Source organism: Sceloporus occidentalis, unplaced genomic scaffold (assembly GCF_023333645.1).
Source record: "Sceloporus occidentalis isolate IW3139 unplaced genomic scaffold, rSceOcc1.0.p SCAF_5, whole genome shotgun sequence".
Classification (NCBI taxonomy): Eukaryota; Metazoa; Chordata; class Lepidosauria; order Squamata; family Phrynosomatidae; genus Sceloporus; species Sceloporus occidentalis.
In genome coordinates, this window is record NW_028316985.1 from 16,235,517 (window position 1) to 16,262,068 (window position 26,552).

Consider the following 26,552-nt stretch of genomic DNA (forward strand, 5'->3'; position numbering starts at 1 on the left):
CCTTATGTTTTTCTTTCCTTAGTTGAGAAACCGAGGCAGTTCCATGATCATGAAGAAACAGCTGAAATGATGGCAGCCAAGATCGACAGAGATGTTGTAAGTGGAAGTATGTGTATATGTATGTGTGTTTGTGTATTGTTTCTTTGCGGTGTTGCTCAAAGCTGCTGAGAGTTTGTACACTGACCTCTCTGTTCTGTTCACGGCTACCATTTCTGAGACAAAAACTTCTGAAAAAACTTGGAAAAGTTCCCTTTTTTAGCCTGTAGTTCCCAGAATCTTCCAGCCAGCACAGCCACTGGATAAGTTTCCTTTTTTAGCCTGTAGTTCCCAGAATCTTCCAGCCAGCACAGCCACTGGATGATTCTTGGAGTTTTAGTCCAGAAAACATTTCAAAGCTCTCATTGCATTTACCTGAGTTTGGAAAAAGAGCAGATCAGCTCAGTGCTCAGAATGCTTCACTCAGAATAGTCACTGGGAATTCAGGGAATAGTCCTCCCAAAAAGAAAAGTTTTGAGCTTTAGAGGTAACAAATTGTGAGCCCCTGAATTTGCATGTTTAAGGTGTTAAGGGACTGGATTGGCTGCAGCTGCTCTCCCTAGGATTGCACCATCATGGGTCTCTGACTTGCTTATTCATCCATTCATCACTTTATTTAGGGCCCATGTACTCTGCACAAACTATAGTGCCCTCCATATTTACAGATTCTTTATCCATAGATTCAGTCATACACAGCTTGAAATTATTTCAAATATATAAGTACAGGTAAAGTCCAAAAAGCAAACTTTGATTTTGCCATTTTATATAAGGGGCACCATTTTACTATGTCATTGTATTTAATGGGACTTGAGTATCCATGTATTTTGGTATCCACGGGGTGTCCTGGAACCAAACACCATTAGATACCAAGGGCCCACTGTATAGCAGAATATGTCTTAATTGATTTTTTTTAAGGAAAGGTAAAGGAAAATATAATGGTCAAATATAGAAAATGATCTGGAGCAATAAGATGGGTAGTAAAAAGGAGTACTATGAATAAGATATTCCACATTATAGATATTGGATACTAAACTATTTACTATAGCCATCGGAGGGGGAAGGGGAAGGGGGTTGAAATGTTTCTGCTGTAAACATGGAAATATTTAGTAATGATTTATTATATAAGTTGTATGGTATATTGAACATAAAATCATTAAATAAAAGGGGAAGAGTTAGCTCTCCATGAATGTATGCCACAGTGTTTGATTAGCTAGGGTCCTTCCCAACGTATGTTTGAAGATGTGCATTTCCTTCTTACACATTTCACCTATTTTACTAGACTGTCTGCTGCTAACACAATTACTGCATCAACTTTGGAAGAGCCCTTAGAGATGGATAAGAAGTGCACTGCACCATTGCTTAGCAACCACAAGGCACTTCTCTGACTTTCGCCCTCTCACTTGCTCTCAGATCTAGGAAATGACTGGATTAGGGCTTTAGCAGAGCCAGAATAGAGTATGGTGAAAGGCAGGATACAAACATAAAGCAGGGCTGAAAGGAAAAGGTAATCAAGCCTCTCCTAATATTATGGACTTTCCAAACCTTTCTAACTTCAAGGCACACCATCCATATCCCCTTGTCTCACCTGGCTCTTCTTTCTTCCCCTGCTCCAATCTAGTCTGACATTCTGGTACTATTGTTGTTGCTTCTCCCTCAAGAGTTGAGATGGGGAGCTTGTAGAGCAGAGCAGAGTCTGTCTTCAGGTCCTGGAGAAAGGCTGTCTTGAATGTACATTTTTGGCATGATTCAGAACCATGGAGTCTTCACTTACACACCTTTGTAGGGTGCATCTACACTGCAGAATTAATGCAGTTTGACACCAGTTTATCTGCCATGGCTTAGTGCTGTAGAATTTTGGGATTGTTAGTTTTGTGAGTTTTTCTATCAGAAAGCTCTGATGTCACAGCAAACTACAAATCCTAGGATGCCATCAGAAAGGTTCACCATCACTGGGATAGAGCATGATAGTTAAAGCAGTGTCAAGCTTTATTAATTCTGCAGTGTGTCAGCAGCCATAGTCTTCACCTTTGCCTCTTGCAAGGTGTACTATTTGAAAGGTAAGTTGATTAAGGAAAAAATACCTTTCTTTAACACCCCAGGCCCAGATGGAATGATGTTATAACAAGGATCTTTTGTGTGTGGGAAGAGAACAAGCAGAAAGAACTAAGTTTTGCCTCCAGGATTTAATCATCTCAAATCTTACATAGCAAGTGGATTTAATGGAGATTTTGAGAAACAGAGAAAAATGTATACTGAAGCTATTTAGAAATGCCAGCACTATTAATTTTAGCATGTGTCACTTCCTGGAGATGAGTGTTTTCCCCAGTCTCCTGCTTGGTTTCTAATTCTGCTAAGGTAACTAACCATGCTGCAGTTTGGGTAGAACCTCTGACATTTTTGAACTCCTTTTTCTCCTTCTTTTTTGCCCTAGCAAATTCTAAATCATATTTTGGATGATATTGAATATTTTGTTACCAAACTTCAAAAAGCAGCAGAAGCCTTTGCAGAACTTTCAAAGAGGAAGAAAACCAAGAAAAATAAAAAGAAAGGACCAGGAGGTAAGAAGCCCAATAGTTGAAGCTTCCCAAATCTGGCCCCTTCTAGGTCTGCTGGACTACAAAGCCCATAAGCCTGTAAAGGAGGTGTCCAAAGTGCTGAAACCTATCCCCACCCCAGCAGACTGGGTAGTTCAGATTCACTGTCCCTTTTCACCAGCCTCCACAGTATCATCACCATCATCATCACCATCGTCATCTTTATTTCTTACCCATCTCTCCCAATGGATTGAGATGGGGAAACAGCAGCAGATTAAAACTCATCAACACCAATTAAAAAACCTAACAGCTGTTAAAAGATATATAAAACCAATGCACATTTAAAAAGCAGTCAATTCAGACTTTAAAATTTATAATTTTAAAAAGAAGTCCATGCCATCATATTTACAATTCCAATGTATGGTTGTGAAAGCTGGACAGTGAAGAAGGTCGGTACGAAGAAAATAAACTCATTTGAAACATGGTGTTGAAGAGGAGTTCTACAGATACCGTGGACTGCTAAAAAGATAAATAAATAGGTCCTAGAGGAAATCAAGCATGAACTCTCCCTGGAAGCCAAGATGACTAAATGAGATTGTCATACTTTGAATATGAAAAGACAACTCACATGAAAAGACAAGTCAGTAGGAAAAGAGGAAGACTGCATTCCAGATGGATAGACTCAATCAAGCAAGTCACAGGTCTCAGACTGCAAGACCTGAGCAAGGCTATTGATAACAGGCTAACTTGGAGGTCTCTCATTCAAAGGGTCACCATAAGTTAACGTCAAATTGATGGCAGCTAACAACAATAAGGCCTACCAGGAGAGACTGGTTTTTAGTACTGTTTTAAATTCAGACAGTGTAGTACCAGAAGGCAACGGTCAAAATGGGCAGCAACAGGTAGAATAGTTCTCTGAAATGGAAAACCAGGCAAAACGATTACAGCTCTTAAGAACAAAGTGCGCAAAATAAATGTTTTTAAATGGAAAAAGAAATTAAGAACAAGGGTGGCCAGCATTAGCTCCTCTCCTTGCCAGATAAAATCTCAAAAACAAGCACAAGGGGCAGGAAGACCTGTTCAACACTGGTGGGAGAAAAAGATTCTCTTTAGAGCAGCCTGCACCTCCTCAAGGAAGCAACACATCTTTCTTAATCCTCCCCTCCAGTGCTCCATATGCATTTTAAAAAAAGCAGTCTCTCTATGAAGTGCTGCTTCTTATACACCAGGAGTGGGAAAGTGAAGCCTTGTAGATTGCATGTGCCCCCAAAAAACTGATGCCAAAATCCCAGGAAAATTATTTTTTGCCTCTGTGTGTGTGTGTGTGTGTGTGTGTGTGTGTGTGTGTGTGTAGGGGGGTTCATTTTCCACTCCAACACACACACAAAAAAAACCCATTCTCAAATGCAGTTTTACTTTTCTACTCCACCCCCAATTCTGAACATCACCTCCCAAATCATATTATTTTGAACTTGAACTGGCTGAAAATTGTGGTATCACTTTTGATGTGTTGGGACCTCCTGGTGCAGCCTGCAAGAAGTATGTGAATTAGCTCCTGCCCCCATGCCATTGCATATATGTTTTACATGCATCAGGAGGCATTAAGAAGTGATATCCAAAGTCACAGGGTCCCTTCTGCCACATCATTCTGTGCTTTAATGTATAGGCCCAGCCACTCGCCATTTTGTGCCATTGAAATGAATGCCTCCAAGAGATTCTGCTAAATGATTTTGTTTTGTTCTTTATTCGCCAGAGGGTGTCCTCACTCTCCGTGCAAAACCCCCACCTCCAGAAGAATTTGTGGACTGTTTGCAAAAATTTAAACATGGATTCAACCTTCTGGTAAGTCCTAAGAACAAAATGCAAACTTCCTTTTTTAATTTGACTAATAGTTTAGTCCCATTTTAATGTCAATCTTTTGCATGTTTTAACTACATTACATTTCTTTTAATTTATAAGCTGCCTTGAGTATTGGCTTTGAGGAAGATGAGAGGTATAAGTTAAGTTAATTGTAACAATAATTGAAAATTTTCCTCCCACTTTTCTTGGAGCTTGATATACAGTATAGCATGAAAGCTTTTTGTTCCCTACTGTTGGAAACTGCAGTTGAATACCATTTGACAAACTATATCAGAATGAGGGACATGTTGTTCCCTCCTTCCTCTTCTTGTACTCCCTCTCACTTTTGCCCACTTGTTCCCTCTTTCATTTTTGGATATGTTGATCATAGTTTTCTGTTATATCTCAATTAGGCAAACTATGGTTGGCATCAGTATGTTCACCATGTTTTGAAATATATCACATGAAGTAGGTTTTCAAAGCATGGGTGTTATTCACCATACACTGCCAACCTGGAACATTATAGTAATGTGCAGCGAAAACTATCTGGAGATGGACAACATTTACATGGATGGGAGGCAACTTGAAAACTCAAGGTGCATTACCAGTCATCCAAATGATGATGGGATTACCCAGGTGTACCGTTCTGACTAAATAAGAAAGTTTTTTATCTATCCAACTAATCAGGCCAAGGATCTGAGTGGAGGCGTTTCTGCTACCAGAAGCATTTTTACTGCTAATGATGTATTGAATTTTCAATGCAGCTCTTTCAGTACAAACTAGGTGAGAGGTTTGGCCTCTCCCATTAATTGCAAGGAAAACAACAACATTATTTCCCTTTCTCTCTGCTTTCCCCCTCTTACAGGCAAAATTAAAAGCACACATCCAGAATCCCAGCGCACCTGAATTGATTCATTTTCTGTTTACTCCTTTAAACATGGTAAGATCAGTTCCTTTTTGAAAAAATAATGCATAATTTGAAGTGGCTCAATTTATTTGTCTCAACATTCCAAATCTAAATAGAAAGTAGACAGTGGTGAGAAATACAGGATGCATGCCATTGAGAAAAAGCCATTGTGTATAGAGGGAGAAAAAGTTTTATTGCAGACATCTTGCTCATCCAGTGCCAAAGCCTTGGTTTGGCCAAGAGTAGTTAGACAAATAGGTAGGATTACTGTAAACATTTATAATGAACTGTATCCAAACACCACTGCAGACTGTAGAGGTATGCTGGAAAAAGGAGGAAGGGGATAGAAACTGCCTTAGCACATGTAAAACTCCACTTATGTAACATTGGTTTTATCCAAATAGATACATAGATAGCTAGCTATACATGTCATTTGTCTCTTTATATTTGTCATAGGTGGTACAAGCAACAGGAGGTCCAGAGCTTGCTAGTACAGTCCTCAGTCCCCTCTTAACAAAGGATACCATAGAATTCTTACGGTACACTGTTACAAGTGAGGAAGGGCAGCTATGGATGTCACTAGGTGACACATGGACCAAAGCCAGGTATATGGATTTATTTATTATACATCCACACTTGTTTTGTGTTAAGCTCCCTGAAAGGTTGTCCTAGTTTTTATTATGTTTTTCAATGTATGTCTGCCAGTGCAGGTGAAAGAAAATTGTTTTGCTTCTTCTGGATTATTGATAAATGCATTGTTTTCCTGGCGTGCTCACAATCTAAGGAATCCCTTGATAATTAGGGGCTCAATCAACAGCCCCTGAGTATCATAAGCCTTTGGGTAATGACATGCACCAATCTGGAGTTTCATGGAAAGTGTAGTTTTCCCAAGGGTTGTTGCAGTTTTGAAAAGAACAGAAAGAGACTTTTAAAAAGCTTACTTCTTATTGGAGGTCAAGTACTATTAATCCACAAAGTTCATTTAGGAGTTTGGCTTCGACTTATCCCTGGGTCATAAAAATACCTAATTTTGGCCTGAAAACCTGCCCTTGACTTATACATGAGGTTGACTTATAGTCGAGTATATACAGTAATTCTTCTCAGGGGGATGGGCATATGTGCTCAGATAAATCAGTTACTGATGTCCTATTCAGGTGTTCTCTATTTGGACGCCATTCTGTTATCTATGTAGATTAAGTAAACATGCAAGAAGAAGGACCACACTGGCCTCGCCACCATCATAATTTTACTCTCTGCGCTTGATGCACTCCATGTGATTGGGAACCCTTAAAAATTAGAGTTCTAAGTTGCACTGTAAACCTCCACAGCTAGAAGAAACTCTCCTCTTCAGACTGTTATTCTCCATGCAGAGAAAACAATAGAACTAGTAACAGAGGTAATGGGACTAACACATTCCATTTCATTCTGTATTTAATTTGAGCCATTTAATCTTTATTCTGCTGTTATGTATTGTGAATCAAGCAAGCATAGGAAGAAGGAGTGTGAGCTATTTCCATTACCCATGTAGCCAGTTCTATAACCTATGCATGGAGGGCAATGGTCTGAATAGGAGAGATTCATCAGCATGTGGAGGCTCTCAACATATTCTGAAACTTTGACTTTTGAGGGTTCCCAGAAATTGAAAAGAATTTCAAAAAAATATATATGTTTTAAAAAACACTGAAACACATTACAGTGATATGTAGATATATTTTAGCAGTGGGCTTGATGTCTTACATAGTTCAGTCAATTTCTTTCCTTTGGAGCATGGAAATGTTGATTCATCTGAAGCCATATCTTTCAGAAGGGTGAAATCAGGAATTTCAATCAAGTACTAAAATTGAAATGCTGGAGTACTATTTCCTCTGCTTTTGTTCTCTGTCTTTGTTCAGAGCTATGCCACTTGCTTCAAGGGTGACAATTATTTACAACATAGAATCCTTCCTCCCCACTCTCCAGTGCATTGATATAAGTAACCCACTGTTCAATTAATTCTGAGTACTCCCAAGACTGGTTTTATGGTATTGGTCACTTTGATTCATTTCTGACAAGCCCCATAAATAAGATATGGCAAACACATGCACACACATATATATACACACACACGAAACTATAAAGTCTCTTTCAGGGAGTCACATCTTTTTGAAGAGGCAGTAAGTCAAACCACAGGCCAGTGCTTTTTATGTGCATTCAGATCATGGGAAGAAATGTAGCAGTATCAGGATAGCAGGTTGATCTCACTGGAATATTTGCACTGATTCCAGAATTATGTGTTTCATTGGGAATTGTTGATATCTCTGTTTCATGGGAAATATAAGTGGGGAAAAATCTGGATGCATCATTTCTTGTGTATTTGGTTATATTTTAAAAAGAATTAAAGTGTGTCTTCATTCAGCCTACCTTTTCTCCAAAGGCTTGGGGATATTATTGACATAAATTTTCAATCCATCCTGTATTTCAGGTGTGGTCAACACATGCCTATGAACTTTGTAAAGAACTCCTGCCTATTTTTTGTAGTCCTAGCTCTGCACCACTTTTCAATGGCTGAGACCAAAATGGCAGAAAGTAGCATAGTCATTGCTGACAAAACCACAAGGCCAAAAGCCTATGTATTTTTGGCCTTTCCTTCAGAAAACAGAAGAAGATGCTGTGCCCTGAAGAATGACATAACTCTGTGGTGCGGAAGATATTCTGGCACTCTCACACACCACAGAGAGCCTCTGCAGCCCCCATTTTGACAGCAACTGTAGCTATTCTGGGATCCTTACCATGGTGCTGAATTTCAACAACAATTCAGGACAGAGTTTTGACTGTGTTATGGCCTCTGGATGGTATGAGAAGGTCAAATGTGTGCTCCACCAAACCTCAAGAATTTGGCCATTCCTACTTTATTTGTTTTCCATTGTATCTGTGTTCCTTTTTACTGTTGTTGTTGTTGTTTCAAGGCATCCAATGGTGTATGCTGTCCCTTCCTAGCACATTTAAAAGTCACTGGACAAAAGAACTTTGCAAGACCCGGCATTACTAAACAAATCCCCTACAAGCTGTATGAGTGAAAGTGAAGTCTGGATTCGGGTTCTGTGGACCTCTGGCAAGATCTCCCCAGTGAGGTCTCCCTTTTGTGGGCCAGCACTGATAACCAAGAAAAATGACAGATGGATTCTTTTCTTGCTACCTCTACAACCTGTCTTCTCACTTGCCCCCTCCTTCTGGGAGACTATTTCATTTCATTTCATTTAGTCTCTTTGGTTGCATCTGCACTGCAGAAATAATCCAGCTTGACACCACTTTAACTGCCATGGCTCCATGCTGTGGAATTCTGGGAATGGTAGTTTCTTGTGGCACTAGAGCTCTGTTTGTTGTGGCACCAGAGCTCTGTTTGATGCATAACAAACTACCACTCCCAGCATTCCATAACATGGAGCCATGTCAGTTAAAGTGGTGTCAAACCAGATTATTTCTGCAGTGCGCATGCAGCCTTTGTGTAATGGTGACCCTCTTCTAAGGTTTTTTTGACAAGATGAAGTCACAGGAATTTTGCCTTCCTCTAAGGCTGAGAGGATAGGAATTGCCCAAGGTCACCCATTAGGTTTCCACAGTTGAACAGGGATTCACACTCTGTTTTCCTGGAGTCACAGCCCACCACACAAACCACTACACTGCACCACAATGTGTCTTTTCCACAGTCCAGGGACTCAAGCGACTTGCAAAAGTTGAAACAGTTACAATGCCCTTAGCTTCTAGGAGTTGTCGATCAGAAAAAGGTCTTTCCACACCACTGTGTTTCAGAGGGCAGAGGGTTCCATTCTTCCTCGCTCTATGCAACAAGGAGAGTGGTGGAACCATTGGTGTGCTTAGGCTTATAAAATGTGTTTCTGGCTTCCTCTTGAATGCAGAGCAGAGTGGCCCAAAGAACAGTTCATTCCGCCCTACGTGCCACGGTTCAGAAATGGCTGGGAGCCTCCTTTGCTGAGTTTCATGGGAGTCCCAAAGGAACAGGAGCTCAACCAACTAGCAGAATCTGTGGCCAATGTGGCTGAGCAGCAGCGGAAGCAAGAGATGAAACGGTTATCAACTGAGGTAGGAGATGGGCAGCTATGTTTTTTTAAAATAGAGCTTGGCAACATTACCTTTGGGAATTATAATTCCACAAATCATGCAGACCTCCAGGCTGGAGGGGGAAATGGTGTTCTTGGATCAGAACAGTACATTTTGTGAGCTCTTATTTTAAGAGCTCAGGTGAGATGGCTTGCACTCACAAAATGTTTTGTAGAATGTGCTTAGGACATGAACCATAAAGCACTTGTAGAATGGTTTATGACTGTGATAATAAAGAAGAGAACAATGGTTCTTGTTGCCCTCATTCACAGTCTTACATATGACCTGGCACAAACATGGACTACTGCACTCATTTCAAATGTAGCAGACAAAACTGCATGGCCAAAGCTTTGAGGAAGGGGAATAAAGTGGAAATTATTTTCTTCATCAGAACAAGGAAAGTATTCTGGGAAGAGTTAGTAAATGAACCCAAGCTGAATCTAGCTGGCAAGAATAGACTATTGGCTTGGCTTTGGCTACTCCTTCACCCCTTGGGAAGGAACTAAATGCATGCATATGAACACACATCCACAGCTTTTGCATTCTAAACTAAGTACCTGTACATTTAGTACATGAACCATAAAAGAGGCATTTAGAAGTAGCATTTTTGGTATTTTTGTCAGGATGAAAGCAACTAAGCATCCATGATTTTTTTTTAAAAAAAATCTTTAAATGGGGGGAAAGCCCAAGAAGTACCTTTGACCTTTTCAATGTTTTCGATATCAAGTCCCAGAAGCCACAGCCAGTATAACCACTGATAAGGGGCCACAGAACTCTTAGTCCAAAACATCTGGAGAGCCAGATTTTCCCCTGCCTCTAATTTAAAGAATGACATATTCTTTTTAAAATTAGGGGAAATATTTGATTTCTTTTTCTTAAAAACAAGTGCCCTTTCTCTACCATGGTAAAATGATGGTGTTCCATAGTTGATTTATGTAGTTCTGCCCATCTCAGATTCTTGACCGTGGAGTTGGAGAATGGCTTAGAACAAGGGTGGAGACCCTTGAGACCCCAAGGTCCAGCCCTCTTGAAGCCCCCAGTACCCTAGATTCCCCTTCCCAATTTGAGTGGGAGTGATTTTTCTTCCAAGAACCCCCAAAGACCTCAAACCTACTGCAAAATGCAATGGTTTCCCCTCTATCCCCAATTCCCCCCCCCCCAAAAAAAAAAAAACACACACACACACACCTCATCTCTTCAAATGGGAAAGATGGCTGAAATTTGCAGAAATTGAAATGAGAAGTGACCCTTCTGGTTGAGCATACTGGTGTGGCCTTCCAGAGAGGTGAAATTTGGTCTCTTCCTCTCCATAGCTGCCCACCCCAACTTAGACTCAAAGGCTGAAGAGGAGACACCAGCCCAAGCACCACCAGCTGTGCAGAGACTTCCTGAGTTTTAAGAGCCTGAGATGTCTGTGCACCAAATCCATGAGCTCAGATCAGCATGGCCAATCCCTGAGCCAAGCTCCTGCACCAGGACAGCACACCTTCCTCTGAGAGATCCAAGACTGTTGGAGCTGGTGTACCAAGCAGTATGCTAGGCATGAGTTCCTGGAAATAAGAAGAGGTGCTGGACCTCTCTCACTTGAAGGCTTCCACTTTGTGGATGGAGCCCGGGAGCTCTAGTACTGATCCAGGCCTCAACTGAGCTGCAGACTTTATGGGAGTAAGGTGTTCCCATAGAGCTCTCCTGGGTGCTGCACTGTCTCACCTGCCTTGCTGCCTCAAGCACACCTTGCTATTACCCTTTGTCCATTCCTTCCTTCTTATGGGTGTCGTTTCTTAATTTCTTTCACAATCATAAGTGTAGCAAATCATTTTAAGCCTGGTTCAAAAACTTTCTGATGGCAGATGGCATATAATGGTAAGAGCTGGGGGCCAAGAGGTTATGTGGCATTAGACAATAGAATACATAGCCATAGAATACATAGCCCATTTAACAACAGTCTATAAACAGAAGACGTTGGCCCTGTTGGTCTGTTAAGGCAGGGGTGGGGTCTTAGAGAAGGTGAAAAGTCAAGCAAAAGTTTGTCCAAGTTTTATTGCACCTTTAACTGGAAATTTACAATGGGACATCATTGACTGTTCATGCTGTCCATCTAAAGCAGGGGTGGAAAATGTGTGGCCTGCCTGATACTGTTGGACTGAAATTGCCATCATCATAGCCAACAGTGGCAGATTATGGGAGTTGTAGCCCAAGACAATATGGAGGGACAAACATTTTCTATTCCTGCTGTAAATTAGGGATGAAAAAGAAATTTGCATTGATGAAGATGGTTCACTAATTCATCTAGTCCATGGTCTATGAGATTGTTAATGAAAGTGTGTACTTATATTTTGGTTTCATGTCTTCAGGAGCAAACCAAAGTCATTACATTCCTCCCCCTCCTGCCAATTCTATTCAAATAAATATGGCTTAAATACTTGAAGGGATATCAAATCCTGCCTGATCTTGGAAGCTGAGCAGGATCAGCCCTGGTAAGTACTTGGATGAGAGACGACCAAGGAATACCAAGTGCTATAACTTATATTTCAGAATAAGATACTGGCAGAACCTCTGAGTATTCCTTGCCTAAGGAAACCTCATAAAATTGATGGGGTCAGGCAGGTTCAAGGCACATATATAGACACATTCAAATAAATGTGCATGATTAAAAATGAATGTATTTGGAAAATGTACATGATCACACTTTAGTGATTGTGAAAGAGTTGTGTGGACAGATTTTAACCTGTTACTCTTTCTGAAAATGGATAAAAATTTCAGAACAGAACTTGCATTTTTTAAAAAAATGATTTAACATGAGTCTTGTGTGCACAGGGATCCAACATCATGAAAACATCAAGGCATCACAGCCTCACCCTGCCATAAGATCACCTCCTTCCTGCAGGGCATCCTTTTTAATACTGAAAAATGCACCCCAGTGTACATTAATATCATACTTGCTGCTGCCATGGTTACAATGCCTAACCCAGAGAAAGAGGCTTTGAACTGACATCTAGAGAAGTACATCAGAAATTCTGATTCCTGAAAATTATTCTGAGTTTAAGCTACGGTGACATCCACTGTCACTTGAATAGGTTTCCTGCTTGAGTGTAATTACTGAAATGAAATATAAGATGAGTTGTTTGTTTCCATTGCAATTATTAATGGGGATTTTTGTGCTTTTACAGTCACTAGAATTGCACCAGTGAATGTGTTCGCATCCATAGGTATATGTGCCAGCTGATAGGTATTTCATGTATCTTGGCTGCAGCAGTTAGTATGATCTCAAGTACATTTTGTAGCACATGAGATCAAATATTGTAGTCAGTGAAAGCTGCATCCCAGTTCTGAGGGAGAGGGCTATATTCTCAGGGTTAATGGGGCATACTTTTTATGCTGAGAATCACCATGCTCAGACCCAAGCATCGCCAGTTAGAAGGAGCATCCAGCATGGCTGGCTGAGGCCCTGGAGCATGGGTGGGTAATTGCTCAAAGTCTGGGTCCTTCATTGGACTCTGCATCCCCAGAACTCATGAGGCCCTCTCCATTGCCAAGGCTCCTGCTACCATTTCTGAAATTTGACAACTATTGCCAAATTTCCTGCAGCATATCTCTGTGGTCCACAGCCCACCTGGACTATAGAACCTTTCCAATCTACAAGGCAGAGCATCATCTTCTTCCAGTGTTTGCCCCATTCTAGAAGGAAGTGCCCAAACACTGATTTTGGTGAGCAGTGCAACCAGTTCTCTCTGGTACAGTTACACTGGGGGCTTCATTAATTCCATCAATTTCAGTGGCATTGTTTTGGTGTCTGTGACAGCAAATGGAAGCAGCATGGACCTATAAAACAACCTTGGGGGACACATGTTGCTCACATCTGCCCTAGAGAGCCATTGATAGTGGCAAAAATATTGGACAAAATGGAGCAGGGGTTGAACTTAGTCTGAGACCCCTTCACATCTGTTGACACTCTGAAACCTTCCATAAAGAATGTCACCATAGATCTAGCCACTTGGTAGAAGTGACATCTGCCACAGCACAACAGGTATCAATTCCTGGTTGCAAATTTATATGAATGTGCTAGCTGGTTTTTTATTATTATTATTTCTGTGTGTCACTGCCAGGAAATGCTACCTGGTGACATGGTTGTGCTAGGTCAGGTATTACTTTCTCTGTTCAGTAACTGGGAATTCTCCTTGGAATATTTTAGTGCATCTTTAAGCTTTAGTGCTTACTGCTTGTACAAGAGATTGTCCTCTGTATCAATGGCATCACTGCTGGGAGGCGCAGACCGCAGCGAGTGACACCCAGTGCAGGAATGCCACTGCCCTGTATGCACTTTCATGAGTGCTATCCCTGCAAAATAAACTTGCAGAGCATCCAGTTCTCTGCCTAGCTTCCTTTGTTGTATGGGCAATGGCCACATGTTTGTCAAAAGGAAAAGATAATGGAAGTAGAAGCTCTGTGCTAACATGGATCAGGATATAATTACAGGCAGTATATTCACATGAAAAATGGCTTCCCTACAATACAAGATGACAGGATCAATTACCCTCTCCTCATAGCATTATACCCAGGAGCTGTTTAAAGTATTGTGGCAATCTTGCAAACTTGCTAGGCTGAGTAATGATTGTTAATTGCCAATATCTGACAATAAGAAAATAATAGTAGTGGTGATAGTAGTAGTAATAGTAATATTTCTATTTCTTGGAAATCTTTTTCTAAAAATACTGTAGGCATCATACATAAGATACATAAATTTAAAACTTACTTATGCACCCATAGCAACATTTTCACCTAGAATAATTATAGAGGTAATCACATTGCTAAAATGTAATATTTTCAAAGAAAATACAGGTAGAGTATCACTTATCTGAAATGCTTGGACCAGAAATACTCTGTATTTTTGGATTTTTTTCTTCAGAGTTTGGAATACTTGCATTTGCATATACATAATAAGACACAATGAGGCTGGAGAGAGACTGGGAATCTGTGAAATGGCAGGGGTATGTCTTCCCAACATTTCACAGGTCCTCGCAACTCTCTTCAGCCATGTCTCTCTCCAGCCCCATCTCTCCCTGTAGTACAGGTACATACTATGCTACTTGTGTTGTAGCTCAAAATGTTGTGAATTTTGGAGTACTTCGGGTTTTGTAATTCTGGATAAGGGATGTGTGTGTGCATGTGCCTTCAAGTAAACTGTCAACTCACGGTGACCCCATGAATTTCATAGGGTTTTCTTAGTCAAGGAATATTCAGAACTGGTTTTGCCAGTGCCTTGCTCTGAAATATAACCTACAACTGGCATTCATTGGTGGTCTCCCATCCAAGTACTAACCAGGGTCAATCCTGCTTACCTTCCAATATCAGATGGAATCTGGTGCCTTTACAGTATTTAAGCCATCTGGATAAGGGATGCTCAATCTGTATTGCAAGCTGGGATGTGACAAGAGTATCCACAAGACAGCTTTTGCAATACAAGATTTTCATGATCCTCTGTGTTGCAAAACGGTTGTATGAACCAAACTTTTTGGGTTAAAGCACTGCTGCTATTGATGCACAAAACCCCTTTTATTTATGTGTAATGAGAATGCTGTTGCTGACTTCGTGTCCTCCTTGTTTTCTGTCTTTCAGCATTCCAGTGTCTCAGATTATCCTCCATCTGAAGGGTATGCATTCAGTAACACCGCTTACAAAAGAGGGCCTCTGCCGGACCAGGGGGCGGCTGTAGCTGCTTTTAAGCAAACTGTTAGCCGACATGTAGATAGGTAACATTTCAGTAAACGTTGTATGTACAGCTGTGGAGAACTGTCCCAACCGGCTGCTTTTAGGGTGGAGGTGCTTATTTCTGCATATTGTTACTTTTCCTTATTGATTCTAGAAGCAGTTAATCCTCTCTCTGTTAGAGCTAATACTAAATTCTTTCTTTTTAAGTGACTCTGATAAGTTCTGTTTATACACACTGCTATCAATGTATGCTTCCCAGAAGAGATGGAAAATTGAATTGTGAGCTTGAATTGGAGACTGGAACTTTAGGTCACTTTTGAACAATGAGTTCCCTTGATTAGGGTGAGAATCAACAGTAGGGCATGCATTTTCTATGGGGCCTTTGCCGTCACTTGCACCAGAATTGATACAGAAGAGAAATTCTTGCTTCAACTCCATGAGATCTTGTTACAAGGAGCTGCTTCCACTCTACTGAGGCAAAGTAAGAACAGAAATTATAAGTGTTGTTTTTAATTAGATTCCCCAGAATCTTCATAAGCATGGCCACTGGAAATATTGGCCTGAGGAGCAAAAATCCCCCAAAGTCACTTTTTCCAAGCCCTTAGTGATGAGGAGTTCATACCCTATAAATTTTCTAGATGTTAATGTGCATCACTCTTGCAGAAGGAAATATGAACCCTTTTGGTTTCTTTCTCTTCTGTATTACTGTGACTGTGCAGATTTTGAAGATTGACAGGTACATGGATCCCTGGTTGTTTGCACTGCCACTAATATGCCTGTGCTGTGCTGTAGCTGCCCCATCTTCAACCCATTTATTTTGGTTCATCAAGCCTTAGAATCAGAGCTATAAATCACTTAGGCTGCTGTCCCACTGCAGAATTAATGCAGTTTGACACTGCTTTAACTGGCATGGCTCCATTGTATGGAATCCTGGAATTTGTAGTTTGTTGTGGCACCAGAGGTCTCTGACAGAGAAGGCTAAATATCTCATCACAAAACTACAAACACCAGAATTCCATAGCATTGCGCCATGGCAGTTAAAGCCATGTCAAACTGCATTAGTCCTACAGTATAGATGCAGCCTCAGGCCTCTTACAGACTGCCAAAATAAAGCTGCTTCGGGTCTCTTTGGAGGTATGTTATTTAAATGATGCATGGGTCCTAAGAGTCCGGAGGTCGCACCAAAGCCACACTCAATTCCTAAGCATTGGAGTGCAGCTTTGGTGCAGCTTCCGGACTCTTAGGATGCATGCATCATTTAAACAGCATACCTCCAAAGAGACCCGAAGCAGCTTTATTTTGGCAGTCTGTAAAAGGCCTCAGTTTCCCTTTTCCTACACCACATGAGATCCAGACAGGTGCCTCTTCACAATGACTCATACTGTATGGCCAGGTGACTTTAAAATTTCTTACAAATGCCTAAATCAAATAATTCTTCATTCCTCAAATAAACTGATTTAACATAGCCACAAGTCTATCTCATCCTTGAGTCCTTGGAGAAGAGCCATATTAGGTAGCTTTTCAGATTTCAGGAAACATAAAAAAGCAGGTACACAAGAGTGCTTACTGTTGCATGCTTTGGTTTATGACTTGACATATAGTGAGATGGCCATATTTTACTTTGGAGCCACCAAACCAAATCTGTTCATGAAGCACCCTCTTCCCATTACCTCCACTTTTCCTGTTCCTCAATCTTTCTTTCCTTTTCTCTGCTTACATCTCCTCCTTGCCAGCTGCTAGTGTGCAGAACAGTGCTGTAACACAAAACTGAAGGAGAAAGCCTGGCAAGTGATAGGTATGCACTGGGTTCCCCAGCCAAGAGCATGAAATTGTTACTTTTTGGACTACAGCTCCCAGAACATCCGAGCCACTGTGGCCACTACCCATACTAATGAGAATTCTGGGAGTTATAGTCCACAAAAGGGGTAAATTTTATGAAGTGTATGTAAGCACGCTTCAGTGCATCACTCCTTTTATTGCCTAGCTCACACTTAGTTGCTAGGTTTTCCTAGGTATTGAAGGCAAAGTTTGGAAAAGTAATTTTTTGAACCCCATTCTGGAAGTGATAGTCCAAAAACGTACATTTTCCAATCTCTGAGCCTAGGCAGACCTCCTTCCAAGCACCGCCCAGATTTGCCTAGATCCAATAAGGTTGTTATTTCCATATAATTTATTCTCATTTCTCCTTAGCTCACCTTTTCCTCAGTTGCAGGATTAAAAGTGGCTTACAAAAGTTAGAGAAGATCCATCCATCACTTTATTTATAACCTGCCTTTCTCCCAGATTGATATGCAAGGCAAGTCATAAGAGAGAAAATTATAGTAAAAACCCATGTAGTTAAAGCATACAAAATTGAGATTAAAACAGTAATAAATGAGAACAGAATTATAACCATTTGGAATCATACAAGTAGAGCACCATAAAAAAGCCCTTCTCTTGTTAAAAAATCAGTTCCCAAAGGTCTGATGAGAAAGAAATGTTTTAACTTACCACCAAAAAGACAAGAAGGAAGCCATCCTGTTCTCTAGAGAGGGATTCCAAAGTGTGGGTGCAGCCACAGGGAAGCCCGTCTCCTGCCTTCCCATCAACTATGTCTGTAAAGGTGTTGGAAGAGAGATGGAAGAGACTCCCCCACAGATCTAAGACCTCAGGCAGGCTCATATTGCAAGATATAGGCCTGTTACAGACTGCCAAAATAAAGCTGCTTCGCGTCTCTTTGGAGGTATGCTATTTAAATGATGCATGCATCCTAAGAGTCCGGAGGTCGCACCAAAGCCACACTCAGTTCCTAAGCACCGGAGTGCAGCTTCCGGTGCAGCTTCCGGATTCTTAGGATGCATGCATCATTTAAATAGCATACCTCCAAAGAGACCCGAAGCAGCTTTATTTTGGCAGTCTGTAACAGGCCATAGTCCTTCACATAGTCTGGGCCTGAGATACAGGCACGGTACAGACCACTCAAAAAGGGTGGCTTGCCAGCACCTGTTTTTCTACCAGAGGGAAGCTGCAGCTGCCAAACTGTGCAGCTTCCCACCAGCGAAAAAAGAACCCGTGAAAAGCAGGTTCTTTGTATGCCATGGCGGCAGCGTAACAAGCCATTGGCGCACTCATTATGTAAGTGCTGCACAGCACTTACATAACAATGGCAGCACCCATGTATACAGGGTGCTGCCATTGTTATGCCCTCGTCATGTGCTAGGGTTGAGGGGCGTGTGGGTGCGCCACCCCGAGGCAACCCTAGCACATGATGAGGGCGTCACGAAAGGCCCATCTGTTCCAGGCCACAGTTAAAAGGTCACATCATACAGAATTAAAATACAACTTGTTGTTGTGTGCCTTCAAGTCGTTTCTGACTTATAGTGACCCTGAGGCAAACCTATCACATGGTTTTCTTGACAAGCTTCTTCAGAGGTAGTTTGCCATTGCCATTCTCTGAGGTTGAGAGAGTGTGACTGCCCAAGTTCACCCAGTGGGTTTACATGGCTGAGCTGGAATTTGAGCCTTGGTCTGCAGAGGCATAGTCCAACACTTAAGCCACTGCACCATGTTGGCTCCTTAGGATATAACTTGTGTGTGTGTGTGTGTGTGTGTGTGTTGTGTGCGTTCAAGTCATTTCTGGCTTATGGAGATGGTAAAGCAAACCTATCATGGAGGTTTCTTGGCATGATTTGTTCAAAGGAGGTTTGCGATTGCTTTCCCCTGAGAACATGTGACTTGTCCATCATCGCCCAATGGGTTTCATGGCTGAGCTGGGAATTGAAACCTGGTCTCCAGAGTCATAGTGCAATGGTCAAACCACTACACCACACTGATACTTAGCATTAGCATTTACCAGTAGCATTAAAAGTAATTTAAGCATATCATGATTAAGAAAAAAATCCCAAAATATAGACAACAAAGGACATCATAAAAAACTTTTCCCCATGAGCTGCAACATATGCTTTCAGACTTTGATCACCTTGACCTCCCTGCATGGCCTAATTCATGAATAGCCTTTCACTTGGTGAAACAAACATACAAACTCCATGCATCTCAGGAAGATTATGCTACAATTTATTTTTCTCACAGCCTCAAAGATGTTACAAGATCCTTTTGCATACTGCAAAAGACAAACACAGCTATGTCTCTGAATTCAAACAAACACCAACACACTGTAAATCTTGCTGGGTGGTTATTAGATATCCCATTCTCACATGATACACAAGCTTAACATGAAAAGCAGGTGATTTAATGAAAACTTCTGGGAGTAGAGTTCTTATACTGTGATATTCACACTGCGTGCTCTTCTTGTCTTGTCAAAGTGTACCTTTTACTTTCGTGTGCCTTCTATTCAAGCATCTAAATTTCAGCCTCAACATTGTGGACCTCATTTATCCAAATGGGTTGGGATCAATATGATGGAGTGCAGAAGAAGCATACTGCCCCAAAGGTTGGGGACAATAAAATGGCTACTTATATTGGCTCATGTTCATGCAGAGTTATATTGACCACTGCACTGGAGTCAGACTACTAAACTTTTGGATAACTGAGGGTCAGTCTGTGGGAATTCTTTGGTTTCTTTCTGCTCCTCTCTTCAAGTTAGTTGTGACAGTTCTCCACAGCCAACCAAGAGCTAGGTGTCTGCTGAACCACGCAAAAGGTGTGTTCAGGATCAGCTGTTGATGATACATGGATGCCCCTCAAAAAAAAATATGCATTTCTTTTTGTGTGACATGCAGTATTTCACAGCCATTGCATTATTGTTGTCTGTTTGGTTTGTCTTGTTATGGACTCATATGAGTATTGTCTGTCATTGTATGAATGCTTCATTTGACCTGACACTGGGACAGAAAGCATATTGAGAGCCAGTAATGCGAATTTAAATATAAACCCCTCAGAGCTCAGCCAAGTTATTTTTTGGATGATGACAACATCCAGAATCCCCAGACAGCTCCATGATGGCTGGGAGTTTCTGCAAGTTGTAGTTCAGAAAGGAACTTGACCAAACTCTGATTAAGGACTATAATTTAAAATAAAAATATGTTGCCTCTATTGTAAATAATAATAAAAAATCTGAAGTTTTTGATAGGTAACCTCTTGGCTCCTTTGGCTTATGAAGACAGATGTCTATAATGGGGAAAAAAACTGTTCCTTTTACTTGGCTTACTTTTAGTGGCCTGGGTGATGGAGCAGAACTCAGTCGCAAAGCTTTGCATACAAAACTCCCCAAGTAATCTCAGGTTTCATCAGATAGGACTGGGAAAGACTCTTGTCTGAAGGCAGAGGTGCATCTATACTGTAGAAATTATAGAGCTTAACACCACTTTAACTGCCATGGCTCCATCCTACAGAATCCTGGGATTTTTATTTGGTAAGGCACCAGCACACATTGGCAGAGAAGGCTAAATGCCTTGTAAAACTAAAAATTCCATGATTTCCTAGGATGGAGCTGCAGCATTAAAGTAGTGTCAAAATGTATTGTTTCTGCTGTGCAGATGCACCCTTAGAGATCACAACAGATTGAACAGATCTTGGAAATGCTTCTGTTTGGGATTATAACTCTTAGCCTTTCCAGCCAGCATAGGGAGGGGGATTCTGAGAGCTGTAGTCTGTAATGGTACCATTTCCAAGCTCTGAACTGAAACAAGAGTCCAACTCTGTATAAAACTGCTTTCTGTTTTGGGTGCTTAACTTTGTGAGATGTTGTAATGCATTTCACTTTATCTGAACTTCATATATATATTTTATGACTGATTTTTTTTTTACAATTATAGCCCCCTCTTTCACTGAACCTTACAAATGGGATATTCAGGTAGAAATATCCCAAAGTTCTAAAATTAAAGCTTTATCAGTCCTCTGGGGAGTGCCATTTAACTTTAAGGCTAAACATTGCCTTGGTAACCTTTGTGCAAATTTTTACATGGTTCTCGTTTATGCTTATTTGTGTGATAGCATGATGCTATTAAGTGCAATACAATTTCTCATGATTTTCTGAAATATAAAGCAGAGAAAATCATGTTCATTTGGTGGCAAGGAGGTGAGCAGAGGCACACACATTCAATGGGATTTGCCTGTCTTGTTTAAAATCTTTCATTTTGTGCTGCAGAGAGCATGTGGGTATGTCTGCAGGCACAGATCCATCTATACCAACTGAATATTTACAATTGATTCAGTGGTTAACAGTGTGGTTGCCTCTTCCCAGCTTTTTTGCTTTTGTGATGGATGACTGCCTCCCTTGCATGATAGTAAATTTTGGGCAAATCACCATCCCTAATTATATTTGCTGGCTGACAAGGCTTGTTTCTTCGCTCTCCTCAGCTCTTCTTGCGGCAAATTGTAGCCAGAGTAATGTTTGGCTTTTTTGTTTTGTAGAAATTATGAAGCACATAAAACCCCATCCAAGAAATATGCCAAAACCAAGTATGACTTTGTGGGAAGAAACCAGAGTGAACTCTCTGTCATGAAGGATGACATTTTAGAGGTAATTAACATACTTGTTTTGATACAAACACGCAAATAGTTTTCTGCCATGCGTGGCCCCCTTGTTGAATCATCCCCCCAAAACAGCTTATCTTGTGTTAGAAAATTCTTTGCTGAACAGGGTTAGTTAGATTGCACAGTCTTGGGGAACCTCAGGGAACCCGGCCTCAGGAAACTCCTATGAATAAATAGATACCGCCGCTCCCATTGATTATTGTTATATTGATTATTGTTATGTTGTGTGACCTTTAGGTCAGTTTTAACTTGTGTGATTTTAATTCTCTATTAGATTTAATACCTTTTTAAGGTGGGGAGGGTACTAGGGATTTGATATGTTTTGTATTTTTAACTTGTTAGCTGCCCCGATTGTTCTCAGAGGGGCGAGATACAAATAAATTATTATTATTATTATTATTATTATTATTATTATTATTATTATGCCCTGGTGGCGCAGTGGTTAAATGCCTGTACTGCAGCCATTCACTCAAAACCACAAGGTTACAAGTTCAAGACCAGCAAAAGGGCCCAAGCTCGACTCAGGCTTGCATCCTTCCGAGGTCGCTAAAATGAGTACCCAGACTGTTGGGGGCAAATTAGCTTACTTGCTGTTCACTGCTATGATCTTTGGAATAGCGGTATATAAATAAAACAAATTATTATTATTATTATTATTATTATTATTATTATTATTGGAGAAATGAGTAAATCAGAACACAAGTGCAGATTGAGTCTTGCTTATCTGAAATGCTTGGAACCGGAGGTGTTTCAGATTTTGGATTTTGAAATACTTGTATTTGCATTTGTTATTGTTGTTATCTGCCTTTGAGTCAACCTCAGCTCATGGCAACCCTGTGGATGAGACATCTCCAAGACTGCCTATCCTCTACTGCTGTGTTTATTTCATGTAAATCCATGCCTCTCTGACCTCTCTGATTGAGTTTGTCTATCTGGCATGTGGTCTTCCTCTCTTTTTATTGCCTTCTGCCTTCCCAAGCATTATTTTTTTCTAATGAGTATGCCTTCTCATGATGTGGCCAAAGTACAACAACCTCAATTTAGTCATCTTGGCTTTCAAGCTTGATCTGTTCAATAACTCATTTGTTTGTCTTTTTGGCTGCCCACAGTATTCTCAGCACTCTTCTCCAGCACCACATCTCAAATGAGTTTATTTTCTTTTTATCTACTTTCTTCACTATCCAGCTCCACATCCATACATGGTGATGGGGAATACAATGGATTGGATGATTCTAACTTTAGTGCTCACTTGTATATCTTTATATAATGAGATACCTTGGAGAGGAGATCCTAGTCTAAACAAAAAATTCATTTATGTTTAATATAACACCTTATACACATAGACTGAATGTATTTTATATAATCTTTTCAATAATTTTATGCATGAGACAAAGTTTGTGTACATTGTGTACTATCACAAAATGAAGGTGTCACTGTTTTACCCACCCATGAAAAATGTTTTGGTTTTGGGGATATTTTGGATTTCAGAATTATATATAAGGGAGACTCAGCCTGTAGCTGCCTGATATGGTTTGTCAGTTAGATCAATGGTGTCTGTTTTGACCTAAAGCAGCTCTCTAGCTTTCCTGTCATAGGATCTTCCCATCAGCTATCACCCAGCCCCCTTCACTGGGATTATCAGATCTTGAAATGTTGCTTTCAGCATGCAAAGGATATGCTTATATACTTTATCCAGAATATTCACAAAACTCCCTTTTTTTGTGGCGGGGGGACTCTTCCTCCCAAAACTGTCATGCTGACTATGTGTTTCGTAGTTGTAGTCTAAAAAAGGGACTTTTTCAAACACCAGCATTACTGTTAAGCTAAGAACCATGGAGAATGCATTCCTTAGGCTGTCAAGTGACAGGAAAAAAGGGCTGGGCAACTAGGGAAAGTTAAGGGACTGCATTAGCCCCCTTGTAAACAATTGAGGGCTGCAATCCTTGCAATAAAATAAAATAATTCAAAAATTATTTTTGCCCTCAAACAACCTCTAGGAGGCATGGGAAGTGAGCATTTTTAAGTAACAAGGAAGTCAGTTCTGCTATGCTTCTTGCTTTTAGAAAAGGCCGTTCCTGGGCCTAAATTGGCTTGGATGGTCCCAAAAATATATGGCAAAAATGTCCCCCGTTTGCTAGGTTTTCTGAATATAGTGTCCGGACCACTATCCACTGACATGACCAGTTTTCTTGTGATACCATTTCCTTTCTTCCAGATCCTCGATGACAGGAAGCAATGGTGGAAAGTTCAAAATGCAAACGGAGTCACGGGATTTGTGCCAAACAACATCTTAGAGCCTCTCAGAACTCAGGAACCTGGTTCTGCGGAACTGCCTTATACACATACTATACAGGTATCCCCAGATTTTTTTTTTAAGAAAGGTCATGTCAGGGGTTGGACTGGAATGAAATCCCTTAGATTTGCATTTCTGTATGGAAATACTAATTTTGCACCTCCTAAGAACTCCAATAAAATAGAATGCATCCTGTCTCGGAAATGTATGCATTTCCAAGATCAAGAGGAGAAAAATGTGTACAAAGCTATTTGTTCAGAGCCTGACTAAAAATGTGTACATTTGAAAAATGTATGCAAACATTCTCTAGTCACTGCAAAAAATGCATGAAAAAAAATAGGTATATTAAGAAAATGTGTGCATAAATGCAAACATTTCACGGGGAAATGTACATGAGAAAATTGAAAAAGAAATTGTATGGGGGAAAAAATCTCCCAGCCTGATGTCACCATTCAATATGGAAATGGGTTGGATCAAGATTACCATTAAGAATCTGAGAAACTCCTGAGAATTAAACTGGCAGATTTTCATGTTGCTAGTCATGCTTAGGTTGGCAGGGCTATGCCACAGACCTTTTTTTAACTCTCTTGTTCAGCCTTTCCCCCAAACAGGCATGGCTGAATGTTATTTGTCTTAAACTTGTTAAACTATATCTAGCTAGAATTTCCAAGGAGGAAGATTGTTTCTTTTATGGTGTAGCTGTTACTATTTTAGTTCCTTTTGATAGATACAGAAGGGTGTAACTTCACTACTTAGGTGTGTATTGTACCATTGGCAGCTTAGGCATGTTTTGTACCTTGTGGCATTCTGATGTGTGTTTTTTAAAGTAACACCGAATATTATTTTAGTTTCTTTTGAACAACATGAAGATAAAGAGTTGCCTTTTAAAAATCTGTAACTATAAAGGTACATAACTGATTTTGGGGGGCACTTTGGAATTGAAGCTGTAGCTAATTATTTTAACAGTAATTTTCAAAGCTCTGGATTCAGGGCACAGTAGATAATTATGCAAATGCAGAATAGATTCACTGTTTTGTAAAAAGCAAGCTGAACTGATCCTTCCCTGCAACACAGAGCAGAGTCTTTATAGTGTTTGTTTTTAGTTTGGAGGGATTCTGTGGTTTCCCACTATCCCTTTCACTACTATCACTGCCATTGTATAATTTCTGCTTTTACATTTGTTTTAATTTTGAATACTTGTCATACATTAACAGCTGTTGATGCCAAAGAGGGAATTTGAGTTATTTAAGGTAGGGTGTTTCTCATCCACCCTGATTCCCTCAGAAAGTGTGAACTGTAACTTCCATTGATTTTTGCATGTGTGTGCAATGATAATTTTCTAGTTTGGAATTCTTAGAGAAGATACTTATAAGGCTTTAAATGCCCCAAATATTTCTCATACTTTGTATGTAGCCCTTGTGTGCTATTGAAAAATATTTTTGGCTTCAAAGCTTTGGCATAGATCTTCTAATTGACTGGTGTGTTGTCATGAAGTACATTAATTTCTGCTATTGAAAACACAAACAAGTAAAAGTTCAGTAAAATAAAATACAGACACATACGTTGACCCTGATCTCATACCAGAATTTTAACATCTACAGTACAACCTCTGTATCTGCAGGGGTTATATTCCAAGAGCCCCTGTGATACCTTAAACCAGGGATAGTAGGGAACCCTGTTATTCTCTTCTTCCTGCCCTGAGTCTGAGAGGACAAACCATGAAGCTCTGCTACAAGGATACTTTTTCTTCTTACTTTCACTGATAAGAGTCAGCTTTAGGGACTCTTGTAACAAAGTATAGAATTTTCTAGTGATTGCCTATTTTCTTAGATACTAGTTTGATTTTGTAACAATAAAGTGGCAATATAAGAAGACAACGCATCCTTGTGGTTCATCTTCTCAGACTCAGGACAGGAAGAAGAGGAGAACAAAGAGTCATAAACAACTTTTAACCTACAGTAGAGAAGGAGAGAAGATAAGAGGTTACCTCTTTGCAGTCACACAGACCACACTGAGCATAGTGAAATAAACAAGACAGGCAACAAAATAAGTTATTTTACTTCTCCCAATTCACCATAGAGACAAGTGTCTCTTCCACTTCCAGCAATTCTAGCTCTCATTCTATATCTCTCTACACTCAGCACTGAAACCAGCTGGGCTTCCAGTAGAATTAAGCTCTACATGAGTGTGATAGGGTTGTTGTTTTTGTTGTTTGTTTGTTTGTTTTTGTTTTGTTTTTTGTGGACGGGTAGGATTGGGATTTTAAAAAACCAGGAAATTCAAATGATTCCTATGACCACATGTTGGGTTAAAAAAGAGCAGACTTCTACTGAAAACAAAAGGCTAAATCCAGCCTCCGCTAGAGTAGGTACCAAACTAGATAGTGAATCATCAGGACCTGTATCAGTGTTGACTTGCATTCTGCATTGGACTCAATGATTCTGCTCTAGTTGGGATTAGCAATTGGATTTAGCCCACAGAAAGGGCAATCAGGATGCATGCGTAAGTATGATTTGAGAATTGGGTCAAGGACCTTTATGCTAAACTGCAACAAACAGTAGCCCTGACTTTTCCTTGCTTAGTTTGCAGTGTTTGAACTGAGTGAAGTGATGCATGCACAACACTTTGCTGTGTTTTTTTGCTGTGTTGATACTTCTGTCTT

General features: G+C 40.4%; 1 protein-coding gene across 3 annotated transcripts in view; it reads left to right on the forward strand.

Moving 5' to 3' along the window:
* Positions 1–26,552, forward strand: part of EPS8 (EGFR pathway substrate 8, signaling adaptor) — a 170,466-nt gene that overhangs the window by 128,116 nt on the left and 15,798 nt on the right. For 2 of the 3 annotated variants that reach the window (XM_089527689.1, XM_089527688.1), the window contains exons 9-17: positions 23–96; positions 2,468–2,594; positions 4,324–4,412; positions 5,275–5,349; positions 5,773–5,921; positions 9,213–9,396; positions 15,031–15,164; positions 21,475–21,583; positions 23,813–23,950. In XM_089527689.1, coding sequence (XP_089383815.1) covers positions 23–96; positions 2,468–2,594; positions 4,324–4,412; positions 5,275–5,349; positions 5,773–5,921; positions 9,213–9,396; positions 15,031–15,164; positions 21,475–21,583; positions 23,813–23,950 — 1,079 coding nt within the window. The remainder of the gene's footprint in view (positions 1–22; positions 97–2,467; positions 2,595–4,323; positions 4,413–5,274; positions 5,350–5,772; positions 5,922–9,212; positions 9,397–15,030; positions 15,165–21,474; positions 21,584–23,812; positions 23,951–26,552) is intronic. The other variant, XM_089527690.1, reaches the window with a different exon arrangement.